The 21693-nt window shown below is 40.2% G+C and overlaps 1 protein-coding gene across 1 annotated transcript in view; it reads left to right on the top strand.

Annotated features, from left to right (window-relative positions):
- Positions 1-350: 350 nt before the first annotated feature.
- SAMSN1 (SAM domain, SH3 domain and nuclear localization signals 1) overlaps positions 351-21693 on the top strand; it is a 74211-nt gene continuing 52868 nt past the window's right edge. Inside the window, exons 1-6 of the mRNA XM_081004350.1 lie at positions 351-441; positions 4763-4900; positions 9323-9363; positions 11666-11703; positions 15105-15191; positions 19830-19906. Coding sequence (XP_080860476.1) covers positions 418-441; positions 4763-4900; positions 9323-9363; positions 11666-11703; positions 15105-15191; positions 19830-19906 — 405 coding nt within the window. The 5' untranslated portion in view covers positions 351-417. The remainder of the gene's footprint in view (positions 442-4762; positions 4901-9322; positions 9364-11665; positions 11704-15104; positions 15192-19829; positions 19907-21693) is intronic.

Below are 21693 nucleotides of genomic sequence, written 5' to 3'. Positions count from 1 at the left end.
TTGAATAGGTGTCTTTCGGAAGCCCTGCCAGAAGAATGGTGACACTCTTTTCGAAGTGTAACATTGGGAATGTAGGCGCTGTAGACACTAACTGAGCCAGTCAGGCTTGCTTTGGAATCACAAAAGTGCAGTAACCTGAGCAAATTAAATTCAAGGCTGCTGGACCTTAATCTGGTTTTGTTGGTAAACATTGTTCATTAATTTAAGGAACTGCGTGTGCTGGCCCTGGCAATCCTGTCTCATTTGATAATGGGCTGGGAATCCAGTGGATTATTGCAGGGATTTTATCTTGCCCTAATCTCTAGGGAGAAATGTTCAAACAGCTGGGGAGGACAAGAAGGAGCTGCATTCTGTGGCTGCAATTCCTTGGACGAGGATAATATTTGTAAATGCTGCAAATTTTGACTTCGGAGAAAAATGAATCTGTTCTGTTTTTCACTGGTAAGTCTCTTCTTAGTCTGCCTTACTTTATAAACATGAGCTTTAGTCAGGTGACAGAGATTAAAGGTGTTAAAAAGAGAACTGTTGGGTGTACAGTATGAAACTCTCAGTTACTAAGGGGAAGAGGAATAGAACAGCAAAGGAAGCAAATCATAAAAATAAAAATAAAATAAAACCAGAGAGGAGCGTGATTTAGAAGTATTTTGTCTGGTAGCTGTGGAACTGATGTCCACCCCCCTTAATGGTTCATGTGGAGCCGTTTTTTTATTCATGAAGATGAAACAGTTTCTCTTTGTGTCATGCATTCAAGAAACGATTTGAATTCCATTTCTAAAATGGTGTTTTGAAATATTGAGACTCATGCAGTTGCAGTGTGACCTGGGGGGGGGGGGGTGGAACATTGTGTGTTCTCACAATATAAATGCCATAAGGTTTTAAAACTTTGATAGCACACTTTAAGTGTAAGTACTGTTGTAAAATGCAGCTCTTTTCACAAGATATTTTAGTCTATGCGCTGTAGTGTTTCAATATCTTTTCATATGGTGAAAGCAAATGCAGGGTGTTTTTTTAAAAAAACAAACAAACAAACAAGCAGTTTTTCCTACCTGTTTGTGAATATTTATGCTTCTACCATGAAAATTTAATTGAATACATTGCTTATTTGTTGAAAAGAAATATTTTTTTAAAGTGACATTTTGATCTAGTTCAATACATGCAAGTATCTTGTTTTCATTTCTTTTTAGATTTATAATCCTCTATTGTATACATCATAAAAGAACACTGGTAAATTACAGTGGCAAGTACATTAAACGAGCCAACAACAAAGTGAGAATACAAAGAAGTTGGAATAGAGATCAGGTCAAGAATCTATTAGCACACCTTACAGTGGCTTCTATCTCATCAAACCTCGTTAAAATGATTGTTCTTGCTGATTTCCTATGAAACTAAGGATCAAGAGGGCTTGATGTATTTCCCTCAGATGGAATTACATAAATGAAGTATTTTTTAAAAAACACTTGTCGTTATACCTATCAGTGAAAGTTTCCATTTCACTTGAGATGAGGCAGACATAATTGCCGTATCAGGGATTATCTGGGCCATTTTGCCCCTGCAAGTGGCTGTATGTACAACATGAGCCAAGAGATAGTTATTTATTTATTTAATAAAAATTTATACACCCCTTGATTTTAAAAAAAGAAAACAAAAGCATCCATGCAGTTTACATCAAGATAAAACCATGAAATCAAGAACAAATTACAATAGTTTAAAACATACAAAATGTTTAAACAGAAGGTGCTTTAGCTGAGTACTTTTCATCATATTTCTCAAAACAGGAAAATTTAGTTTGAAATGCGGTAATTGGCTCAGACAAATTCCATTACCAAATTCAAAGCTTTTGAATGAATTATAAGATCAAAGGATAGCTCAGCTGGTAGAACATGAGACTCTTAATCTCAGGGTCATGGATTCGAGTCCCACATTGGGTAAAAGATACATGCATCGCAAGGGGTTGCATTAGATGACTCTCATGGTCCTTTCCAACTCTATAATTTTGAACAAATCATTTGTGACCCATGTATTTTGGCTTCTTTATGCAAGGTGCCAGAGTGTGCTGGCTAGAAACTGCCTATTGTCCCATATATCTTGGATTACATGTTGCCCTGACTCACATGTGCCAATGGGGTAGCCTAGTCCTGCTCATTATAAAACTGAATCTTCCTGTGACATATCTGATTGGCTTTAGAACAGAACTGAAGATTTTGAATGAACTTCTTTAGAATGGGTGTGAGAGCTGGGCTAGAAGCAGGGAGAAGGCAGAAGGGGAGAGAGAGTGAGAGAGACTTGATTTCTGCTTGATTCGAAGGCTGTGACTATAGTAGAAGCAAGACCTTCTGGGGAGTTAATGCTGTGAGCCCCTCCATCATAGGCTCAAGTTGTATTAATAATAATAATAATAATAATAATAATAATTTTTATTTATACCCCACCCTCCCCAGCCAAGGCCAGGCTCAAGGCGGCTAACAAGCAATAATAAAAACAAGTTGAATGAATACAACTTAAAAACAAAATTAAAATACAACATTAAAATATTGAAACATTAAAATATTAAAATATTAAAATGTAGCCTCATCGCAGGAGGAGAAAGAAAAAAGAAAGAGGGGGAGGGAATCAAATTGGCTCCAAGCCAAAGGCCAGGCAGAACAACTCTGTCTTACAGAGTTATTTATATGTGCAAATAAACCTTATATCATAAAGACACCACAGATTCCACTGTCTCTCATTCCAAGGAAACCGAACCCTGAATAAGTGCCTGGAGGTGGCTTGCCAAAAGGTCACCAACATGGTATTTTTACAGGGTGAGGGGAGCTTTTTGGGAAAGGATGGTCAGAGCAGAGATGTAGCAATGTAGCAGTGTGTGGCTTTGTAGGTTGGTTGGACGTTATTGACTTTAAAACTTTGCATTGAGTCTCTAGAAGCAATGGAGAACATCTGTCCTGTGGGACTAATTAGACTCAGCAGGGATTCTAATTTGATTTACCCCAAGCTGCACCCACCTGCCTTACACGTGATATCCTATATGACATCAGCAGCTACAAATGTGGATTTCTTCTGAAAACTGGGTTTTCAGAAACTGCCAGACAGATGATCGACAACACCGACCAAGTCCTGTGCCATGTGAACTGATTTCCAACCACACAGGCAAAGGAAATGGGGTTTGCAGGCTCTACTGATCAGATGATCATTGATGCATGCAAAGCCCTCTGCTTTAGCCTGCATTGTTTGATTTCAAACTATGTGGGAAAGGAAAATACTTCACCTGAGGTCACGCAAAAGCAGCTGAAAACTGGGGAGTTTTCAGGTGTGTGGCAGATATATAGGTGGGATGGGAAATCTAAGAATCTAGCCCACCAGTTAGAAAAGTTTCCCCATTCCTCTTTTATATAGAGGTCCACAAAACAGTCTGCCTAATTTAGGGACAGAAATCTAATTATTTTGTCCCAATGTGCAAGACACTGTTGGATTTTATTAATTTGCTATAGTAAGGTTTTGCATGAGGTTCCTAAACAACCAATAATCATAAGCAATTGTAATTGCATATCCAGTATGTAACAATTGTGAAGATTATGTATCTGGTGTGAAATCAACTTCTGTGGAGAAAGACAAAGGGATGTTATCCCGGCTTTTCTGTGGTTTGTTAAACTCAACTGAGGAAAGTTCTCTTCAAGTCATACAGAAAAGATATACAATCTGCTTGCATCTGCTGGAAGATGAAACGAATTAACCCAAATAAGGTTTCTTCCATTTCTCCATCTCTCTTCCATATGTTGGCTCTAAATTTTACTGGTAAATCCTAATATTAAATACAGTGTGGCAGCTTAATCGTCTTAACGACTTTCAGAGTCACTGAGCCACTTTTGCAGTTTATGAATATTTGGTTCAGCAAATAAAGGGATGGTGTAAAGAAAATATTCTTGTTCTTGCTAATCTTTGTTAAAGCAAAACAATAGTTCTGCAAACAAAGCTCTTTCTTTGTGGGATGTAATCCAGATGAATATGCATCTGAAGACCAGTTGCTGAGAATGGCAGGTGGGCAGAATGCTGTTGCATTCAGGTTCTGCTTCTGGGGTTCCTAGGGGCATCTGGTTGGCCACTGTGTACCAAGACTGCCCAAGTTATTTTGACACCCGAGGCAGAATGTCCCACAATACATAACCATCTGCTGCCCTTTCATGGCACCCAAAATAAGCTGTGGTGTCTGCTTCACTTTGCCCAATGGTGGGGCCAACCCTGAGCCTATTCCTGGACCAATTCCCTGCCATAAACTCAGACAAGTGGGGCATACCAAGGATAGTGGTGCAACTGGCAATGTTGCCACTTACTGTAAGATCCTCAACACCTGCTTTTTTCACATCTTCAGACCTGGGCATAATCGGGCCTCCACATGAGTACAGCAGATTAAGATAAATACTCAATTTAAAATAGTTGCAAACCCCACCCCCAGTAATTGTGGACCTCTGACCATCTGTGGACCCTTGGTGCCATTTTCTTTTGCCCTGGAAACTTTGTGGAACCTGTAACAGCTGTTTGGCATGTTGTTCTTACTGTACTTCAAATATAAGAGAGAGTGGCCCTCCCCAAAATATCAGAAATAGAAGCAATACTTGTGTGAACTGACTTTGTATGACAGACTGAATACTATTCTATTCTAATCATTATTTCTTACTGGTCCTTTACCATAAGATCCCAGGGCAGATTACAACAATAAAATATACAATTATAGAACAGTTGCTAAAACAATTATGATGCTCTTGAATTTCAGGAGGGCTCTATGGATAGTTTATATGAACCAGTTAAGGAAAATCAAGACCCACATGAGACCATTTGCATGACTAGCAGGGCTAACACCCCAGTAATTGCCTCTGCGAAATGTGGACCTCCCGAAAGATCTCAGTCTTTGGTAAGTGATCCTACATCAGTAATTTGATGCTTAATCACTAATGTCATTCTGTCTTTAAACATTTGGACTGCTTTTCAATGGAATTGTTATAACTGCTTAGGTTTGAACACAGACTTACAAACACAACTCTTTTCAAACTGGTACGTCTCTGAAAACACCAAAAGTTATGTGTTAGAAAAAGCCCAGTCCCTTCCATAATGGTCAGAAGTAACTGGATTAGGATATGGTCCAGGATCTAGGACCCTGTCTTTCTAGGGCAGTCCACTCTCCTTAATGAGATGTGGAAGTTCCAACCAAGCATGAGAATTCCCCAGTGGGTATAACCAGCATCTGTTTATTGTACATGACTTGGCAAATGTCTCCATTGTCCATCTCAGCTTGATGCTCATATCCCATTTCACTTCTGCACTAGCACATAGTACTAGTGTGAAGGCGCAAAGTGTGCAGATGAATTATGGGTTTTTACTCTTGACCCCATCGCCAAAGAAACCTGGCTTCTTTCAGCTCCAGCTCCAAATACTAGGGATGCCTGAGGTCCAAACGCCTTCATGCAAAAATCTCTATGCAATCAGGTTTCTGGTGATGTCTACACACAAAAAAAACTCATATGCACAAAAACTTCCCTGTCTCTCACATCCATGCTAACATGTAGACCTGGGGCAGAGCTTTGCATCACCAGTGGAAGGTGATTAGTCAGTTTAGGTCTTATCCACACTTCCCCTTATCCCGCTGCTTTTCCCTGCTCCCCACCGCCACTCCCGGAAAACCACTCTTTAGCGCTCAATTGGAGCAAATGGCAATTTGGATTGATGTTTGTTCCAATCTATCACTAAAGAGTGGGTTTTCCCTTGGAAACGTGTCGAGCAAGAGGGGAAACCGCCCAGACTCATGCTTTCTGGACCTGCTTCTCTTGCATGCAACTCTGCATGTACCATCTATTGCTAAGCTGGACCGTAGTCCAACAAATATAACCAGGAGAAACAAACAAAGAATACATCCATCAGGAAAGGGGTGGAAATCAATGCAATATTCCAAATGCTTGCATGATTTAGTTCCATTTACTTTCCTAGTTGTTTTCAAATGGAGCTTTTGAAGCTCTTATCTGTTTCCAATAAAACCTAACTGCAAGCCATCTGTGCAATGTTTAGCAGCAATATTATTTTAAAGAAAAGAACACACAAGATCTTGATTGTATGCAGTATGAATCAACAGATGTTATTTTCAAAAAAGAGTCTGGTATTACTATGAACTTATTTCTGTTATCCCTTGGAAATCAGGTCACCATGTTAATGTATGTTACTAAAATTAAAGTCATGGCATGAGGGGCAGTCACAAAGGGCAGCCAGACAAGATATACAGATTTATCTTTGCTACTGTTTTATGAATGAGCATTCAAAGTCACTGTTTGTGCTACAGCAGGAATTGGTGCCTCTGAAATAAAGTGTCACTTTTATTTGGTACAAGTACTGGTAGTTTCTCAACACAACTCTACCTCAATAATTTAATCTGGTATGCCAGTTATGGCGGTATCTAGATTTGGGTAACTTGGTCGCAGTATTCCATGCGTTGACCATCTCAAGACTGGATTACTGCACTGTGCTTTACGTGGGGTTGCCCATGGTCCTTGGCTGGAAGCTCCAGCTGGTGCAGAAGGCAACGGCTAGACTGCTGATGAAGGCAGATGGCCAGCAGCATGCTACACCTCTGCTAAAACATCTACAATGGCTTCCCATTTGCTCCCAGGCCAGGTTCTTGTTTTGCTATGCAAATCCCTGAATGACTTGGATGGAGGATGCCTAAGGACTACCTGAGCCTTTATATCCCAGCCTGATCATCTGGAGGTCTGCCATTAGTTGTCCTCTAGAAGTTGGGTGTTTATTGTCACCAGTCCGATTCTGTGAAACATTCTTCCAGCAGAGATTTGGCAGGCATTCTCACTTTTGACTTTTAGGCTGTTGGATGATGTTTTTTAATATTGAGTAGCTAGTCATTTTAATTATTGTTTTGTACTGCTTTTAATGTTTTCTTTTTAAGTGTTTATGTAGTTGTGCAATGCCCTGATATTCTGTGAAAGGGCTGTATATAAATACTTAAATAAATAATCAATCAATCAATCAATCAATCAATAGTCAACCTCTCAAAGGCAGACCTTGGTAATATGCTGCCCTGTGCAAGGCCATTTGATGCCCTCACACACACACCCCAGCCCTTGTGGCGCTGGCTTGTGCCAGGCTTTGGAAAGGAGGTGTGAATCTCTGGCAGGGTCCTAGAACCCTCCTACCTCCTTCCCAAAGCCCAATAAGCACTTGCCTGGCTTTGAAAAGGAGGAAGGATGACTCTAGGACCCTGTCTGAGCCCTCGCACCTCCTTGCCCAAAGACAGGCAAGTACCTACTGGCTTTGAGAAGGCACCCTCCTTGGCCCAGTGCAACTGCACAGCTCGCACTGCCCTAAATCCACCTTTGCCCTTTTCTCTGATATTAGCACCTTGCACTGCTGATGAAGCTGAAATGTCAATTATGACAGGTTGGACCAGCATGGAGTACTCTTGTTCAGGAATTATCCATAGTGATAACTCTTTGGTGTCATGTCTTTGTCCCAGCAGCAGAAGCAGAAGCAGCAGCAAACCTTTTTATATAGCCCTCCCACCCAGAATTAGGAATGTTGTACAAGTCAGAGAAGCTTGTGCAGTTACAATATGCAAACTATCATGTTTTAAAGCTCTAGTATGTAACATGCCCTAACACACTTGCCATGTCTGGTTGAATGTGTGAATCTATCAGGCTGTGGTTCACTCTATCCTTGCTGACTGGCAGTGACTCTCCAAGGTGTTTCCCACCTCTGCCAGGGATTACATTTGGAACTTTTCCTTTGTTCCCATAACAGAGAGCAAATGGATTCACCACAAAGTTAAACTCACACACACTCAATGCACACAATAGTAAGCAAAGCAATCTCTGACATCATCTCTCATTCATTGATATCACATGTTTCATGCCCATGAAGAGGGAACATTTTTTAAATGCTGCACTACCTTTTTTAATGTAACACTAATTAAAATTCTTCTTTGGGGGGAAAAAGGAAGAAAAGAATACTAAATCAGTTAAATTGCTCACTATCAACCAGCTTTAATGAGGAACATAAATATCCTGTTGGATCTCTACATTTTTGTTTTGAGAAATGTTTAGTACAGTAGTTAACTAAAAATAACAGCTCTCTGCTGTGTCACTCTGCTAGCTGCAGAATCAATATGGTTATTTATAAAATAGTTTCTAGAAATGGAAAACGAGATTAGCGGTGACGTTTCAGCAATGTGCCTTGTGGAAAAATGCCGCTTAGGCCAAAGCGCAATGTGTAATCTCCTATCTGCTATTTCTAGCATGAGAGTTATTAGGTCTACACCTTATATGCAGCTCTAAGCTTATTAACTGAGCCTGCCTGGACTCTCATCTTGAATCCTGTCAGTCACCATCTGAACATTGTCACCTCATGATTTCAAGGCAGCATAACTTCATTCCAAAATCAACAAGGAATCTCTCTTTCAAACTGTGAAGAATTTTGCTAGAATGCCTTTGTGATGAGGAACAAGTCATACATGTACAGCAAATGGGTCTTGCTACAGTATTCTGCAATGTATACCCATCACTGAACAGGAATGTTCCATCTCAGCCAAGCTGCCTTCCAGCTTACTATAGGCAAAAGGGGATTTAGGGCAGTGCAGCTGGTTCTGCCACACTGGACATCACAACTATGACATAGCCAATTGAGCAGAAGGGAGTGTATGCCGAATGTTAGCCTCGCACAGAGCGCCACTGAAATTTGAAGGGCCAAAGTCTGCCCCTGCTATAAGGGCTCCTCCAGACTATTTGTTTCCACAAAACTTATGTGTAGATTAGACTGTGCCTGGTGTTTACTGAGCATTGATTCTGAATAGTTTTGGGAGAGGTTATACAACACTGAGCATTCATTCTGGATTTACTCAAATTTGCTTGCTCATAGCTATGCATCTTCCTGTTATTCACTCATCCCATGCCTTTCTGAACCACAAGAATTCCATTTTTAAAAATGAATTCGTGGACCTAAAATGACTTTAATTCGCTTAAACTGCACAAACCAAAATTTCCAGTATGCACTTGAATTCCTCCTGCAAAATTCTGACAGTTTTGAGAAGACCTAGAATGTTAGGAGCTCAACAACTCAATTCCATCTCCCATTTCTTCTTCCCCTAATTTCCCATTATATTTCTAGAAATGGTACTTAATAGTTTGTAACTTTTGCAGTCCACTTAGCATGCTCACACTTCACTGAGAAGTTTTGGGGAGGTAGTATGAATTTTAAAGACATATTATAAGAACTATTTTTTTAAAAAAAAAAATGTGTTTTTTAAATTGGAAACTAACCAGTTTTATTCTTTTCACCAAAGGAATTTTCTGATATTGAAAACACATTGATGAAAAAAAGACAGTAAGTGGACATTTATAATAGCATCCGTGCACTGTCTCTAGTTTTGTGTACTAACCTAGCCTCAATCTTTTAATTGTTTATGTATTTGTACTGTGTATGTGGCAGTGCTAGTGCCATTTGAAAATGTATATAAGCTTGCAAAACACTCTAAATCTTTTTCAGCATTTTGTTTCCAAACTTTCTCTTTACAATAACTGAAGAGGAGACATCAAAACTCAGATACATTTAGTCATCATTAAGCTCAGCATGGGTTAACCATATGTATGGTTTCCCCCCATAAGACTTATATGGTAACCTATTTCAGAGTGTGCTTGTACTATTGACCTGATAATCTTCTTGTGAGTTTCCCCTCCCCCCTTTATCCCAATACAAATTAGTTTTCAAAATGATTTGGATTAACCACCAAGCCAAGGTATATTTTATCAGACATTTCTGTGACAGTAGTTTGGTTGGACTAAGATTTGCATGAGCCAATCTTATGATTGTTTCTGCTAATGACTAGTATGCACACTGATTTATTTTTGTATTTATTTAAGAGAAGAGCTGGACTGGCAGATTCCGAGCTTCTGACAGGATCTTTGTAGGTGTTTCCTCTTTCAATTGCCATCTCATTTTGCAATCCCATCTTATACAACGACTTATCTGCAGATCTGTGTCTATGTGACAGACATACAGGGCCAGCCCCAAACATTTTGCTATCTGAGGTGGGCAATCAGATGGCACCGTCTCTTCTTCAAGACACAAAAGCCCAAGGCCAGCCAAGTTTATCTTGGCACCTGAGGCAGAAATTTCCCCAAGTACCTCTCTCACTCTTCAGCAGCAAAAATAAATATTAATATTAATAATATTAATAATAAATAACAATTTGCTGCCTTTCATGGTACCCAAATCAGCTCATGATAGGGCCAACCCTGCAGACATGTCAGCTATTAAGCCATCTGAATTTCCGGATCACTATTATCAACAGATGAATTTATTGTCCAAGTTCAGGCTCAAGATAGAGAGCTTGTCTTGTGAATGTAATGGTGATCAGTTGATCTTTGAGGTGCATTTCTCCAATAACAATAGACTAATGTCCAAGGCTTTCTGCTGGGCTGGTAAGAGGGAATCTTCTGTACCTATAATAGTTATGCAGCAGAGGAAGTTTTCTCATCACTGAGTATTTATTCTTGGGATTTATACTCCCTACTCATCCACAAGTTCCAAACTGTAGCTCAGTGCCAAGGTACCTGCTTGCATACAGAAGGTCTTAGGTGCCATTCCTGGTATACCTAGGGTTGGGCCAGGAGAGACCCTTGTCTGAAATCTTGGCAAGCCACTGACCATTGGCATATAGATAATATCATGTGAGGGGGGAGCTGGCCATGCTCCATGTGACAGCAGTAGTAGGTAAAGGTAAAGGGACCCCTGACCGTTAGGTCCAGTCGTGACCGACTCTGGGGTTGCGGCGCTCATCTCGCTTTATTGGCCGAGGGAGCCGGCGTTTGTCCACAGACAGCTTCTGGGTCATGTGGCCAGCATGACTAAGCCACTTCTGGCGAACCAGAGGAGCTCACGGAAACGCCGTTTACCTTCCCACCAGAGCAGTACCTATTTATCTGCTAGCACTTTGACGTGCTTTCGAACATTTTCAGCACTGGAGGGAAGCAACTCTGTGGTCCAGGACTGCTGTCCCAAGTAGTTTGGAGGCACAGAAATGGAGAAACAGGTAGACCTGTGCCTACTGTAGAATCATTCAGGTCACATGAGCACCCCTGCCCAACTACTGCCAAAACAAACATGTCCTGATGGAGACAATACTTTGGATGGATTTTGAGGGGCAGAGAGGGATCACACTTGTCTCACCTAGGACAGCATTTTGTTTTTAGCAATCCAGATTCTTGAACCTGTGTGAACAACAATTGACTCAGACAATCATCCACTCATTACATATAATGAATAATGTAAACCAATTATTTGTGAATTATGTGCTCCCCGAATGAGTCATGCTCCCCTTAACTATTTGGTAAATGCTTGGCAATGAATAATAGATGGGAAGAAAATTAGGCTCAGTTTGAGAATAATTTTCTCATCCAAAGCAGGGTCAGCCTTATGATAAATGACTTAGAGTCCTATGGCAAATTTATTATGGCATGAGTTTTTGTAGGGTGCAGGATTGTTTTATCACAAAGCTCCACTGCAGTTAGAGTGCACAGGCATCATTTAAAGATAGCAGACAAAAACCCTGGTTCAGTCGTTAGAATAACTACGTTGAATCGATTAATAAAAGATCAGACTCTACATTCTTTTTATCTCTTTCTAGGTCCATCCAGAAGTCCATGTCAGAAAATGAAGCATTTGGTTAGTAATTCACATTGTGTTCTGTTCAGGCTTTTGTGCTGTTGTTTTATCACGCAAATAAGGGGACATTCATGTGTTGAATGCATCTAGTGAAACAGACAAATCCAACACTCTGACAGAGGTTGCTGGAAAGTACCATACATGCATACAAAAAAACAATTATGGGAGCATTTCAGATTTAATAGAATGTGTGTCTAATTTGTTTGCCATTGTTAAAATGGCTATTTTCCTTTGCTAGTTGAAACTGCAAACATAACTTGAGAAATGAAATGTATTTTCATAAAATGTCTAATCATTTTTTCATGTTTGATTGTGATGGTCAACATATCCTGTTTTCAGCAGCTAGCTTTATAAAAATCATTTCGTATATATTCCAAGTTGTAGAACTGATTTATTCAGACATTTTAAATACTTTTTTTTTTTTGCTGAATATGGAAATAAATAAAAACATGGCAATCCATCATAAAGAGCCTATCGACCTCTCTGTGAGTTTTGCAGTTCAGCAGGATTTGCATCCATTCATATTTTATCTCACTAGATGACAATGAATGGAGAACATTTAAAGCAAGGGTGCTTTCTAAAGGTAAAAATATCGATTTTAATTGCAAAAACCTTCATATTTCATGACACTATATTATTGCTTTAAAGCCCACAAGTATAAAATGGCCATGCCATATCAAAATAATTTCCTTTCTTTTTCTCCAAGTGTATTTAAAATGGAAAAAAAAACAAAAAGCCTTAAAAGGAATTGCATCACCATTCAGAAGAAATCACAACAGATGTTTCATAGATGTGGTTCTTAGTACACTCTTGAAATCAATACAATACAGTCTTGAAATCAATACGAACCATGAAAGAGATGCAATCATATTCCTAAAAAAGATGATACTACACTCTCACATGTTGAAACCATAAATTTGCTGATGTCTGCTTTGAATAAATCGGTGTGGCATCCTTAAAACAAAATCATGGCAAATCTGTACTCATAGAACTTTCCTAGGGATATTAAGACCAATTGCTTCACATGCAAGTTGACAAATAGAGATAGCGAGTCAATAGTAGCTTGCAACCCAACACAAGTTTCTCACATCAGCAGTCAACACATATTTGCCAGCTTTGCAGAGTTAATTTAGAGGCTATGGCCTTACGGTTTGTGGCAGCTGCTTCTCTTCAGACGCTTACTTTTTGATGCAAGAGTGATGCACCTCCAACATCACTAGCAACAGAGCCCAACCCCTCAGCATGCTTGTCTTCTTGCCTGACTTCAGGGTTTGGGGTTTATATTTACCAGTGCTGACCCTGAAGGGGGCAGGACCAAAAGGGGATCTCCACCTGAGGGGATCCCCTTACGGGGCACTGCAGGAGCCATCTCCTTAACATCTAGATAGCATGAAGCTGGGGTGTACCTTTTCTGAGGCTTTTTGTGTTGGGATTAAGAACCACAGGTTCATCTATCTGAGTATTAGAGTATTCCCAAATTGTCTAAAATAAACATTAGTTGGATCACTCCCAAATAAACCATCACTGAACCGAAATTGAAATAAACTACTGACTGATTTCAAAGCTCCCTTCCTGGTCAAGATCCTTTAGCTGGTAGTTACTGGCCAGATTTGGATCCAGTTTAGGCTCTGTTACAGGCTTTAGTCACCCGGAGTCAGAAGAGAGACAGTGGGTTTTTGACTTTGTTGATTCTCATTGATCTTTCAGCAGCTTTCAGTCCAATTATCTTTCAGTTTTGACCTATAAAGCCTTAAATGGCTCAGGACCACAATACCTCAAGGACCATATGTGCCTTCTTCACGAGAGGTCCGGAGGGTGGCAACACGAGAACAGGCCTTCTCTGCAGTGGCTCCCCATCTGTGGAATGCTCTCCCCAGGGATGTTCGTGTGGCGCCTTCACTATACACCTTTAGGTGCCACACAAATATGTTCCTTTTCAACCAGGCCTTTGCCTAACTCGATCCTATACCCTGTTCAAAAATGCTAGCTCTTTTGGGGTTTTTTTATTGGTTTTGTTTTGACTTTATGTATTTTATATTTTATGTGAACTGCCCTGACACCTTCAGGTATAGGGCAGTATAGAAATAATAATAATAATAATAATAATAATAATAATAATAATACAGTGGTACCTCGGGATGCCAACGGGATCCGTTCCGGAGCCCCGTTCGCATCCTGAACAGAACGTAAGACGCGCCTGCGCGCCTGCGCCTGCACGGGTCGCATTTCGCCGCTTCCACGCATGCACGTGACGTCATTTTGACTGTCTGTGCATGCGCGAGCAGCGAAACCCGGAAGTAATGTGCTCCGTTACTTCCGGGTCGCCGCAGAGCGCAACCTGAAAATACTTACCCTGAAGCATATTTATCTCGAGGTATGACTGTAATAATAATAATATCCTTCTGGAGTAGCTGTCCAAGTTGGGAGCAGGCAGTATTGCTTTGCAGTATTTCTGGCCCTAGTTGGATGGCCGACTCTAGAATCTGGTGTTTGAGCGGTATTGTTCAGATTTTGTTCAGAAATTGTGCAGATTTGTGCAGCCAGCAGTGTGGGGCTCTATGTGGTTTGAGCTACCCTCCATGCTATTTAACATCTACAGAAAACCATGGTGAGGTCATCCTGAATTATGGAGTGTGTTGCCATCAGAATGCTGAGGACTCACAGCTCTACTTCTCCTTTTCACCATCCTTATATACCCAAGCGATTGTTGTGCTCTACAGGAGAGGGCATCCTGCAGATACTGTTGTTGTTATTGTTGTTGTTCTAAATCACCCTTCACCCTAAGGTCCCAAGGCAGGCTCCAGCATATAAAACAATATTAAAAACAACTTACAACCATAAAATAAGTGGCCCCATTTCACACAATGTTGGAATAAGGACTTTGTGTGTTAGCACCTCTCATTACATATCAGACAGGTGTCTTCTCTATTGTTTTTCGGCATTTGTTGAAAACTTTCCTCAACAAGCATAGATTTTTATCCCATCAGCATCTGTAATGGATTTAAAATTGTTTCTATATACCGGTATGTAGTGGGTTTAAATTGTTTATATATATATATGCATTTTATTATATCGTTTTTATATATGCAATGTGAAATTGCTTTGAGATTCTTCATGACAAGCAATTCATAAATGAAACAGGCAACTGAACAAATGAATAATCACTGGCCCTTGTGGTACTGTAAGGACTCTCTGACACTGTATTGGGATCTGCAGATCAAACTAAATATTGTGCATAGATGCCAATTGGTCTAAATCTTTTCCACTTTTAGAAGCTTTTTCAAGGAAATTGCCCTTTGGGATTGGTTGATCTGCATCCCAACGCTAATTATGTAGAGTTTTCGGCTGCTTCACTAATATGATATGAATCCAGGAATCTGCTTTCTTTGCTTCGCTTCTAGATAGGAAAAATGTGAATGGCACACGCGGGCAGCTTCCCAAGAAGCAAGAGAATGATTTGTACTTCGGAAGGCACTGTCAGTCTGAAGGTAATTGCAATACGCATTTCAGCTGATTTTGCATTTTCCTCAAAACATTTTAAAGGGCACAGAGGAAAACAGTGAAATAATTTGTCAAGGCCTCTGGTGGGGAGGGCTGACTCTTCCCCAAGGGAAAGATATGCACTTTAAATAAAGTGGAAAGTTGAAGCAAGGAACAGCATGGCTTCTATTAAATGCTTCCTGTAGCTGACATGTAGCAGAAGACCCTCATGCAAGCAGCTTGTTGCTGTTTTGATCCTGGCAGAAGATTAGTATGCCTGCTATTTGACATGTATTTCCGATGAACTGTATGCTAGGTGCTTTGTAGAAAACAGAAGTAGCAAAGCCTTCTAACAGGAAACCCACATTGGGGGAGGGGGGGAAAGAAATATAAATCCCCATCCTGTCTCAGTAGCAGAGCAAGTGCTTTGCATTCAGAAGGTTCCAAGTTCCTTCCTTGGCATTTTCAGGTAGGGCCAGGAGAGATAGGCACTGCCAGTCAGAGTAGACAGTACTGAGCTACATGGACCTATGGTCTGACTTGGTATAGGACTGCTTCCTGTCTTTCTAGCCTAAACATTTTTTGTTTAGATGTAAATCTCATTGATATCTGTGCAGCTTAATTCTTGTGCCAGAAGTAGTCTAGTCATGCTGGCCACATGACCCAGAAAGCTGTCCGTGGACAAACACCAGCTCCCTTGACCTGAAAGCAAGATGAGCACCGCACCCCATAGTCATCTTTGACTGAACTTAACCATCCAGGGGTCCTTTACCTTTACCTACTAGAGACAAAATCATGTGGGGTTGGGGGTGGGGAAGAAGACTTGTGTACAGCATTTTAGACTAGACTCGGACTGGATACACAGACAAAAAATTAAAGCACATTATTTCCCCAAGGAATCCTGGGAGCTGTAATTTATTCCTACAGAGCAACAATTCCTCGTCGCTTAACAAACTAGGGCTGGATCTAGGCACATCAAAAAGGTGTTACAGGAAAACGCATTGTACACTTTATTATGGGAAATCATGTTGGCAAAAGACGGGACTCGACAGCACCTTCTGATGTCACGGTGTTATAACACATATAAAATGCTTTTCCTTTACTAATGTTGACATAAGGTTCTTCAAATGCATGGTGTGTATGCAGGCTTAAAGTATATTTTCACTATGGTTTGCCAACACTGCGGTGGGTCCTATCAGTCTGATTTTACACAGCACTATGGACACACCAGTATGTGAATGGAGTTTCCAAGGAAAGGTACCGACATACAGGGGAAGTGAGCCAGGAAGCTGTGGCCAAGCACAGCTATAAATATTTTTTTACATGTCTACCACCTTAACCACTGGTGCGCCTGCTACCTTTCCACTTTGAATAAAGGAGCCAATATGAAAGACTAGTTATCATGGCACTTGAGGGTAGTACATAATAGCTTGAGGAGCAGCTATCTCTATGCAGTCCTTTCAGAATTCTGGTCTACTCAGTTTAGATAAGAGAGTTGACACAAGAACATGGCAACTTTTATGCTATGCCTTATCAAAAAGCCTGTTTGTTTTTAGAATTCACTGAATCAGGGTAAGTTGCCTCTCTATTTCCTTCTTTCTTTCTCCTTACTTGTCCCTCCTTTCTAAAGGCAATTGGGTGTGAGGATTAAGTGATTGACCCCACAGAAACTAGACCCTGATGAATCAAAGCACTAAACCACAGGCTTAACTTTAAGCACCTTAAAGCCATAGATTTCAAATAGGCTATTCATGAGCCTATCTTATCTTTTAGCTTTTCTTTAACCATTTCATTTCCCTTGGCACACCATGAGGGTCTTGTCCCAGTTTGTAGTACAGTTTACTTCTCCCATCATAGTTTTGAATAATCCTACAGAGAGTTCCTACATTGCCAGATGGCCTGGTTGCTTGGGTTCATTTTAGGATCTGCACATTGACTTTGTCTTGCTATGCAGTATTTCCTGCACAGTTTACAGCAGGAAAAGGCGCATGGAGAGACATAAAGGCATAAGGAGATGTTGCAGCAGCAAGAGTGGAGGGTTTTGCGCATGGTCCTGGCTTACAAGCATATGATACCGTGTATAGTTCAATATTTTCTGTGCTGATTAGCAGTGATCTTGCAGACTTTTGTGCACTTATAGCACAATAAAATCGGATCTGTGCTGAAGCTCAGTAGGTCTGGTTAAAGCTGAAATAAAAAACCAAGTCAAAACCCATCTCTACTGCTTTGAGTTCCATGATGAAAGGAAAGTGGGATACAAATGTTATTATTATTATTATTATTATTATTATTATTATTATTATTGCAAAGGAAATACACAAAGCTTTGTTCCCCAGGATGATGATACTGCAGATTTAAAGTAACATTTTGGTAACACCTTCGTATTTCCCAAAAGAATAATAATACCAACTGTTGCTGACATTAACATTTTGAGGGAATGTAACTTACATTTTCCAGAAAAGTAGACTGATTTGATATACTACTAAAACAATTGTGGTAATCTATATGCTCATGTGCATGCAAATTCCATTTACATTAATGAGCTGTTTGCAAGTGAAAAGGTTTAGGATCGAGGTGTGAAATCTCTAACTAGATTTTGGTTGAAATACATCATCCAACTTCACCTAATACAAACTAAAGGAGTTGGATTTTTTTTAAAAAAATGATCATGCCATATAAAAGAATTTAGAAAATAAATGAAGACAAAAGTAGACTTCCTTATTATCGTTGGCATCAATCTGTCTCAAGAGAATGGAGTGCATCTCCAGGGTGCAGCCAAACCTCTGGAGAATCACAGTGCCTGCTGTGGCTGCAGAGGCTGGTAACTCATAACTGCTGCCTCCTGCAATGTTTTTGCTGTGTTAGCAGCACCAAAGTGACCTATCTGGGCACAAACGTAGGCAATTTGTATGGGGTTCCTGGGCTGCCCAGACAACAAGTCTCTCTTCTCATCCTTACTGATGTGGTCCAAAGAAAAATGAGCAATATGTTTGGTGGAAGAAGCATACAAGACGCCATCCATCCCACTTAGGAACTCCACTCTGGATTTGTGTAGGGTTTACTCCTTAGCCTTTTCTTCTCCCAAATAGGTCCCACAAGGCAGCGGGTATGGATTTTTCCTCTGGGTTTCCTCCCAAAGTCTTTCTCGTGAATGAATATATCTGTAAGGCAGCAGAGGTTTAGGATCAGAGTCTTCCTTGAGTTGGATGAACTACATTCCCAGGTTGACGAGCCCCAACCTGGCAGGTGGAGTAACTGCCTTCTTGACCAGTGGACACACTAATGGTCTTGTCTGCTCAATCTGCCGGAGCCTGTCTTCACATGCAGGAGAAGTCCCTAACTCACTGAGGTTTTAAGACTCATCGGCTACCCTCACCTAGTTATCAAAGCTGTTTGATGGGGTGTGGCCACTGTCACATGCTGACGGTTTCTAGGAGCCACAGGTGAAAACTGAGTGCAGGGTAGGGAACAAAGGTGGACAAAGTACCCCAGAAGGAGCACAATGTGTCTCCCACAAGAGGTACTACCCATCCCTTAACACCTATACATAGTAATAGTATAGAAATGTTCTTTATTAATTCGAGACGAAAATGTAAGGTAACACTTCCCCTTTACTATAAATTTCTGATCAGTTTTAGCCAGATGCAATGAAAGAGGCACAGAGTTATTATTTGTTTATTTCATCTACAGTGACATCTATTTCATTCCTAAGCACAATTCAAACACCTGACTACATATTGATAAGCCTTCGGCTTTTCCTACCTCTGCTTAGGACTGTAAAATTAGGAAGTGGGTTATTAAGGATGTAGCAAATCACAATACATGGATGGCTGTTGGAATTCTGCTTCAAGGCTCACAATTTTGTAGGCTTTGCCTAGAGCTAGCTAGTAAACAGATCAAAAGGCTAATGCTAACCAAGTTTGTTCAGATGCATGCAAGTACTTCCATTGAAATATGTTTGGGACTGCTACTTTAGTGATCCACAAATTAGGCATGAATGAGTTTAAGTCCAAGTATACCAGCTTAAGTAGCTGATGAATCATAGTGGTGATCTTTAGAAAGACTGGGACAGTAAAGATGTTCCACTATGGAAAGCAGCATGGAAGTAAAAACAAAAACAAAAACCTTCACAAGAACTTTGCTGAATGAAAATCTTGATTTCAAACAGTAAAAACTCATTATTATGATTAGAGAAAATTTTCAAAGTGCTTCCCGTGTGTGTGTGTGTGTGTGTGTGTGTGTGTGTATGAATGAAAGACAATATGTGTTTATCCTATAGTCAAAGAACATAAATATTCTGACCTCCTAGGTGTCTGGTGTACTCTAAGTTTCCCCATCACCACAGCTATTTTAAATGTCTACAGCATACCAAGAGGCAATGGATATTTTTAAAGCTGACAAGATGTTATAAGGGAAGGGAAGAAGCCCAGAGAACACAGGAAATAAGATTGAAAGCTTTTAAAAAGAAACAACAACTCCAATTTTCCTACTGTGGTAAAAAAAATATCTCTGCGTTTCCTACCACGTTTCTGTTATATTTGTATATGTTACTCATTCTATTTTCAATGAAAATGTATTGCAAAAACTTTAATTAGGTTCTTCGTGATAATAATCTTTATACTTTTCTAATTCCCACCTCCGGACAGAAATGAATGAAGATTTTCTTATCGGAGAAAGGTTTCATTTACTACAAGGAACAAGAATAGAGGAAACTACATGTCAGGTAACTCTAAAACTGTAGCAGAACTTGGGCAATAGAAATACCTGCCTGAAGTTCTTTCTAGATTGGGTTGCAAAATGGATCCCATGTGTCTGTAGGCTTGGCTGGGTTTTTTTTTTTTTTTAATCAGCCTGCTCTCTGACTAAGGACTGCTAATGGAATCCCTCCCACAACATCCCCGTTGAGCCACCCTGGCACCCTGCTTGGAGGGTCATGCATAATTTTTATTGCGTACTCAAACAAATGGGCCTGCCAAATCATTAAAGTTGATGGTTCTCTTTTGGTCTGTGGTGGTTGAGCAAATCATGCTGGCCATGTTTCTAAGCTTTTATAATAGATGCTCATTCACACAATCCACATTAGTCAGATCATGAGCTTCCTGGTGGTCCCAAGCACTCCGACAGGTTAGGGGAAGAGCTGTAAGTCAGTGGTAGAACATCTGATACAGAAGACCAAGTTTCAATCCCTGGCATTTCCAAGTAGGTCTAGGAGAGGACCTTCTCTAGAGATCCATTGCCAATTAGTGTAGACAACACTGAGCTAGATGAACGTACAGGGCAGCCTTGTACGTTCTTGCCAACCTCCTGGACCAGATATGTATCTCCTGTAATTGCTTCACTTAAGGAGAAAATAATCTCATGTGGGAAGCAAGGGTATTTAGAGTAATTTTTTAATTTTTCCACTCTTTTAAATAAATGCGGCCAGGAAACTGCTTCAAGACAGGTTCCTATGAATGTGTCACAATCACACTAGGTTTGTGTATCTGGTGAACTAAGTAAAGAATGAAAGTTTGAATATCTCCCTTGATTTGTTTTTATTCAGTGGGTTATTCTTTTTCTTTTATATGACCCATAAGGGTTTAATGCTTTGTAGCACACGCAAACACATAACTATGCTGCCATTAAATTAGTATTGTAAAATTTTATTTGGCACAGGCCTATCCTAAGTGCTTTGATCAATCTAGCCAGCTCCAGTTTGGTGTATGTGTCCAGAATGTTTCTCAATTTTTATAAACATATACTGTGTCTCCAGGCACTTGTCTTCAAAAGACTACATTAATTAACCCACTAGTATGAGCAATTAAAGAAGCCTGACCCTTGGGCTTGTGCATAATAATTTAAAGGTAATTAATGATTCATCAGTTGCTGAACACTGAAGAACTAGAAGACACAGCAGAAATAGGTGTCCCTAATGATGCTGTTGTTATTGATATCCGTGAACAAATTAAAAGGAACCAAAGGGGGTTCCCTTATCAATGGGCAAGCAGGTTGCTACACAATTATATCTCTCAACCAGTGTGTTACAACTTGTGGTTGGTTTGGAATGAGACAAACCACAAACCTAGGTTTGCATATAATGCTAAGCCAAACCATGGCTTAGCTCCTGATGATGTGGAAGAAGCAGCTCTGAGGGAGAAGAAAAGTGGCCATAATTTTCTAAATGCAAACCAGGACATTTATTCATTTATACTAGGCCATTAGTGTTACATGTGAACTAGGCCATTATGTCATTGAGAAGCAATTCAAGATGCTGTAAGTCAGCCTGGGAGAGCTATGGCCCCCAAGGGTAGCATCTATATTATTTTATGAATGAAGTTTGAGTCCCAACATTAATTTTGGCTTGCTTCTTCTTCTTGGACAGTTCTTACTTGACAACAGAGAACTATGTGGGGGGCCTCACAGCCAATCAACTGATTTAAAAAAATCTACCTCATTGGTATTATTGATACCTGTTATTTTAAATGCATTCTGCATAGCCCAATTGCTTTCATGATATAGCTACATGGTGCT

Source organism: Podarcis pityusensis, assembly GCF_964106645.2.
Source record: "Podarcis pityusensis genome assembly, chromosome: 4".
Classification (NCBI taxonomy): domain Eukaryota; kingdom Metazoa; phylum Chordata; class Lepidosauria; order Squamata; family Lacertidae; genus Podarcis; species Podarcis pityusensis.
Note: the sequence above shows the minus strand (reverse complement) of the source record. Positions and strands in the feature narration are given on the sequence as shown.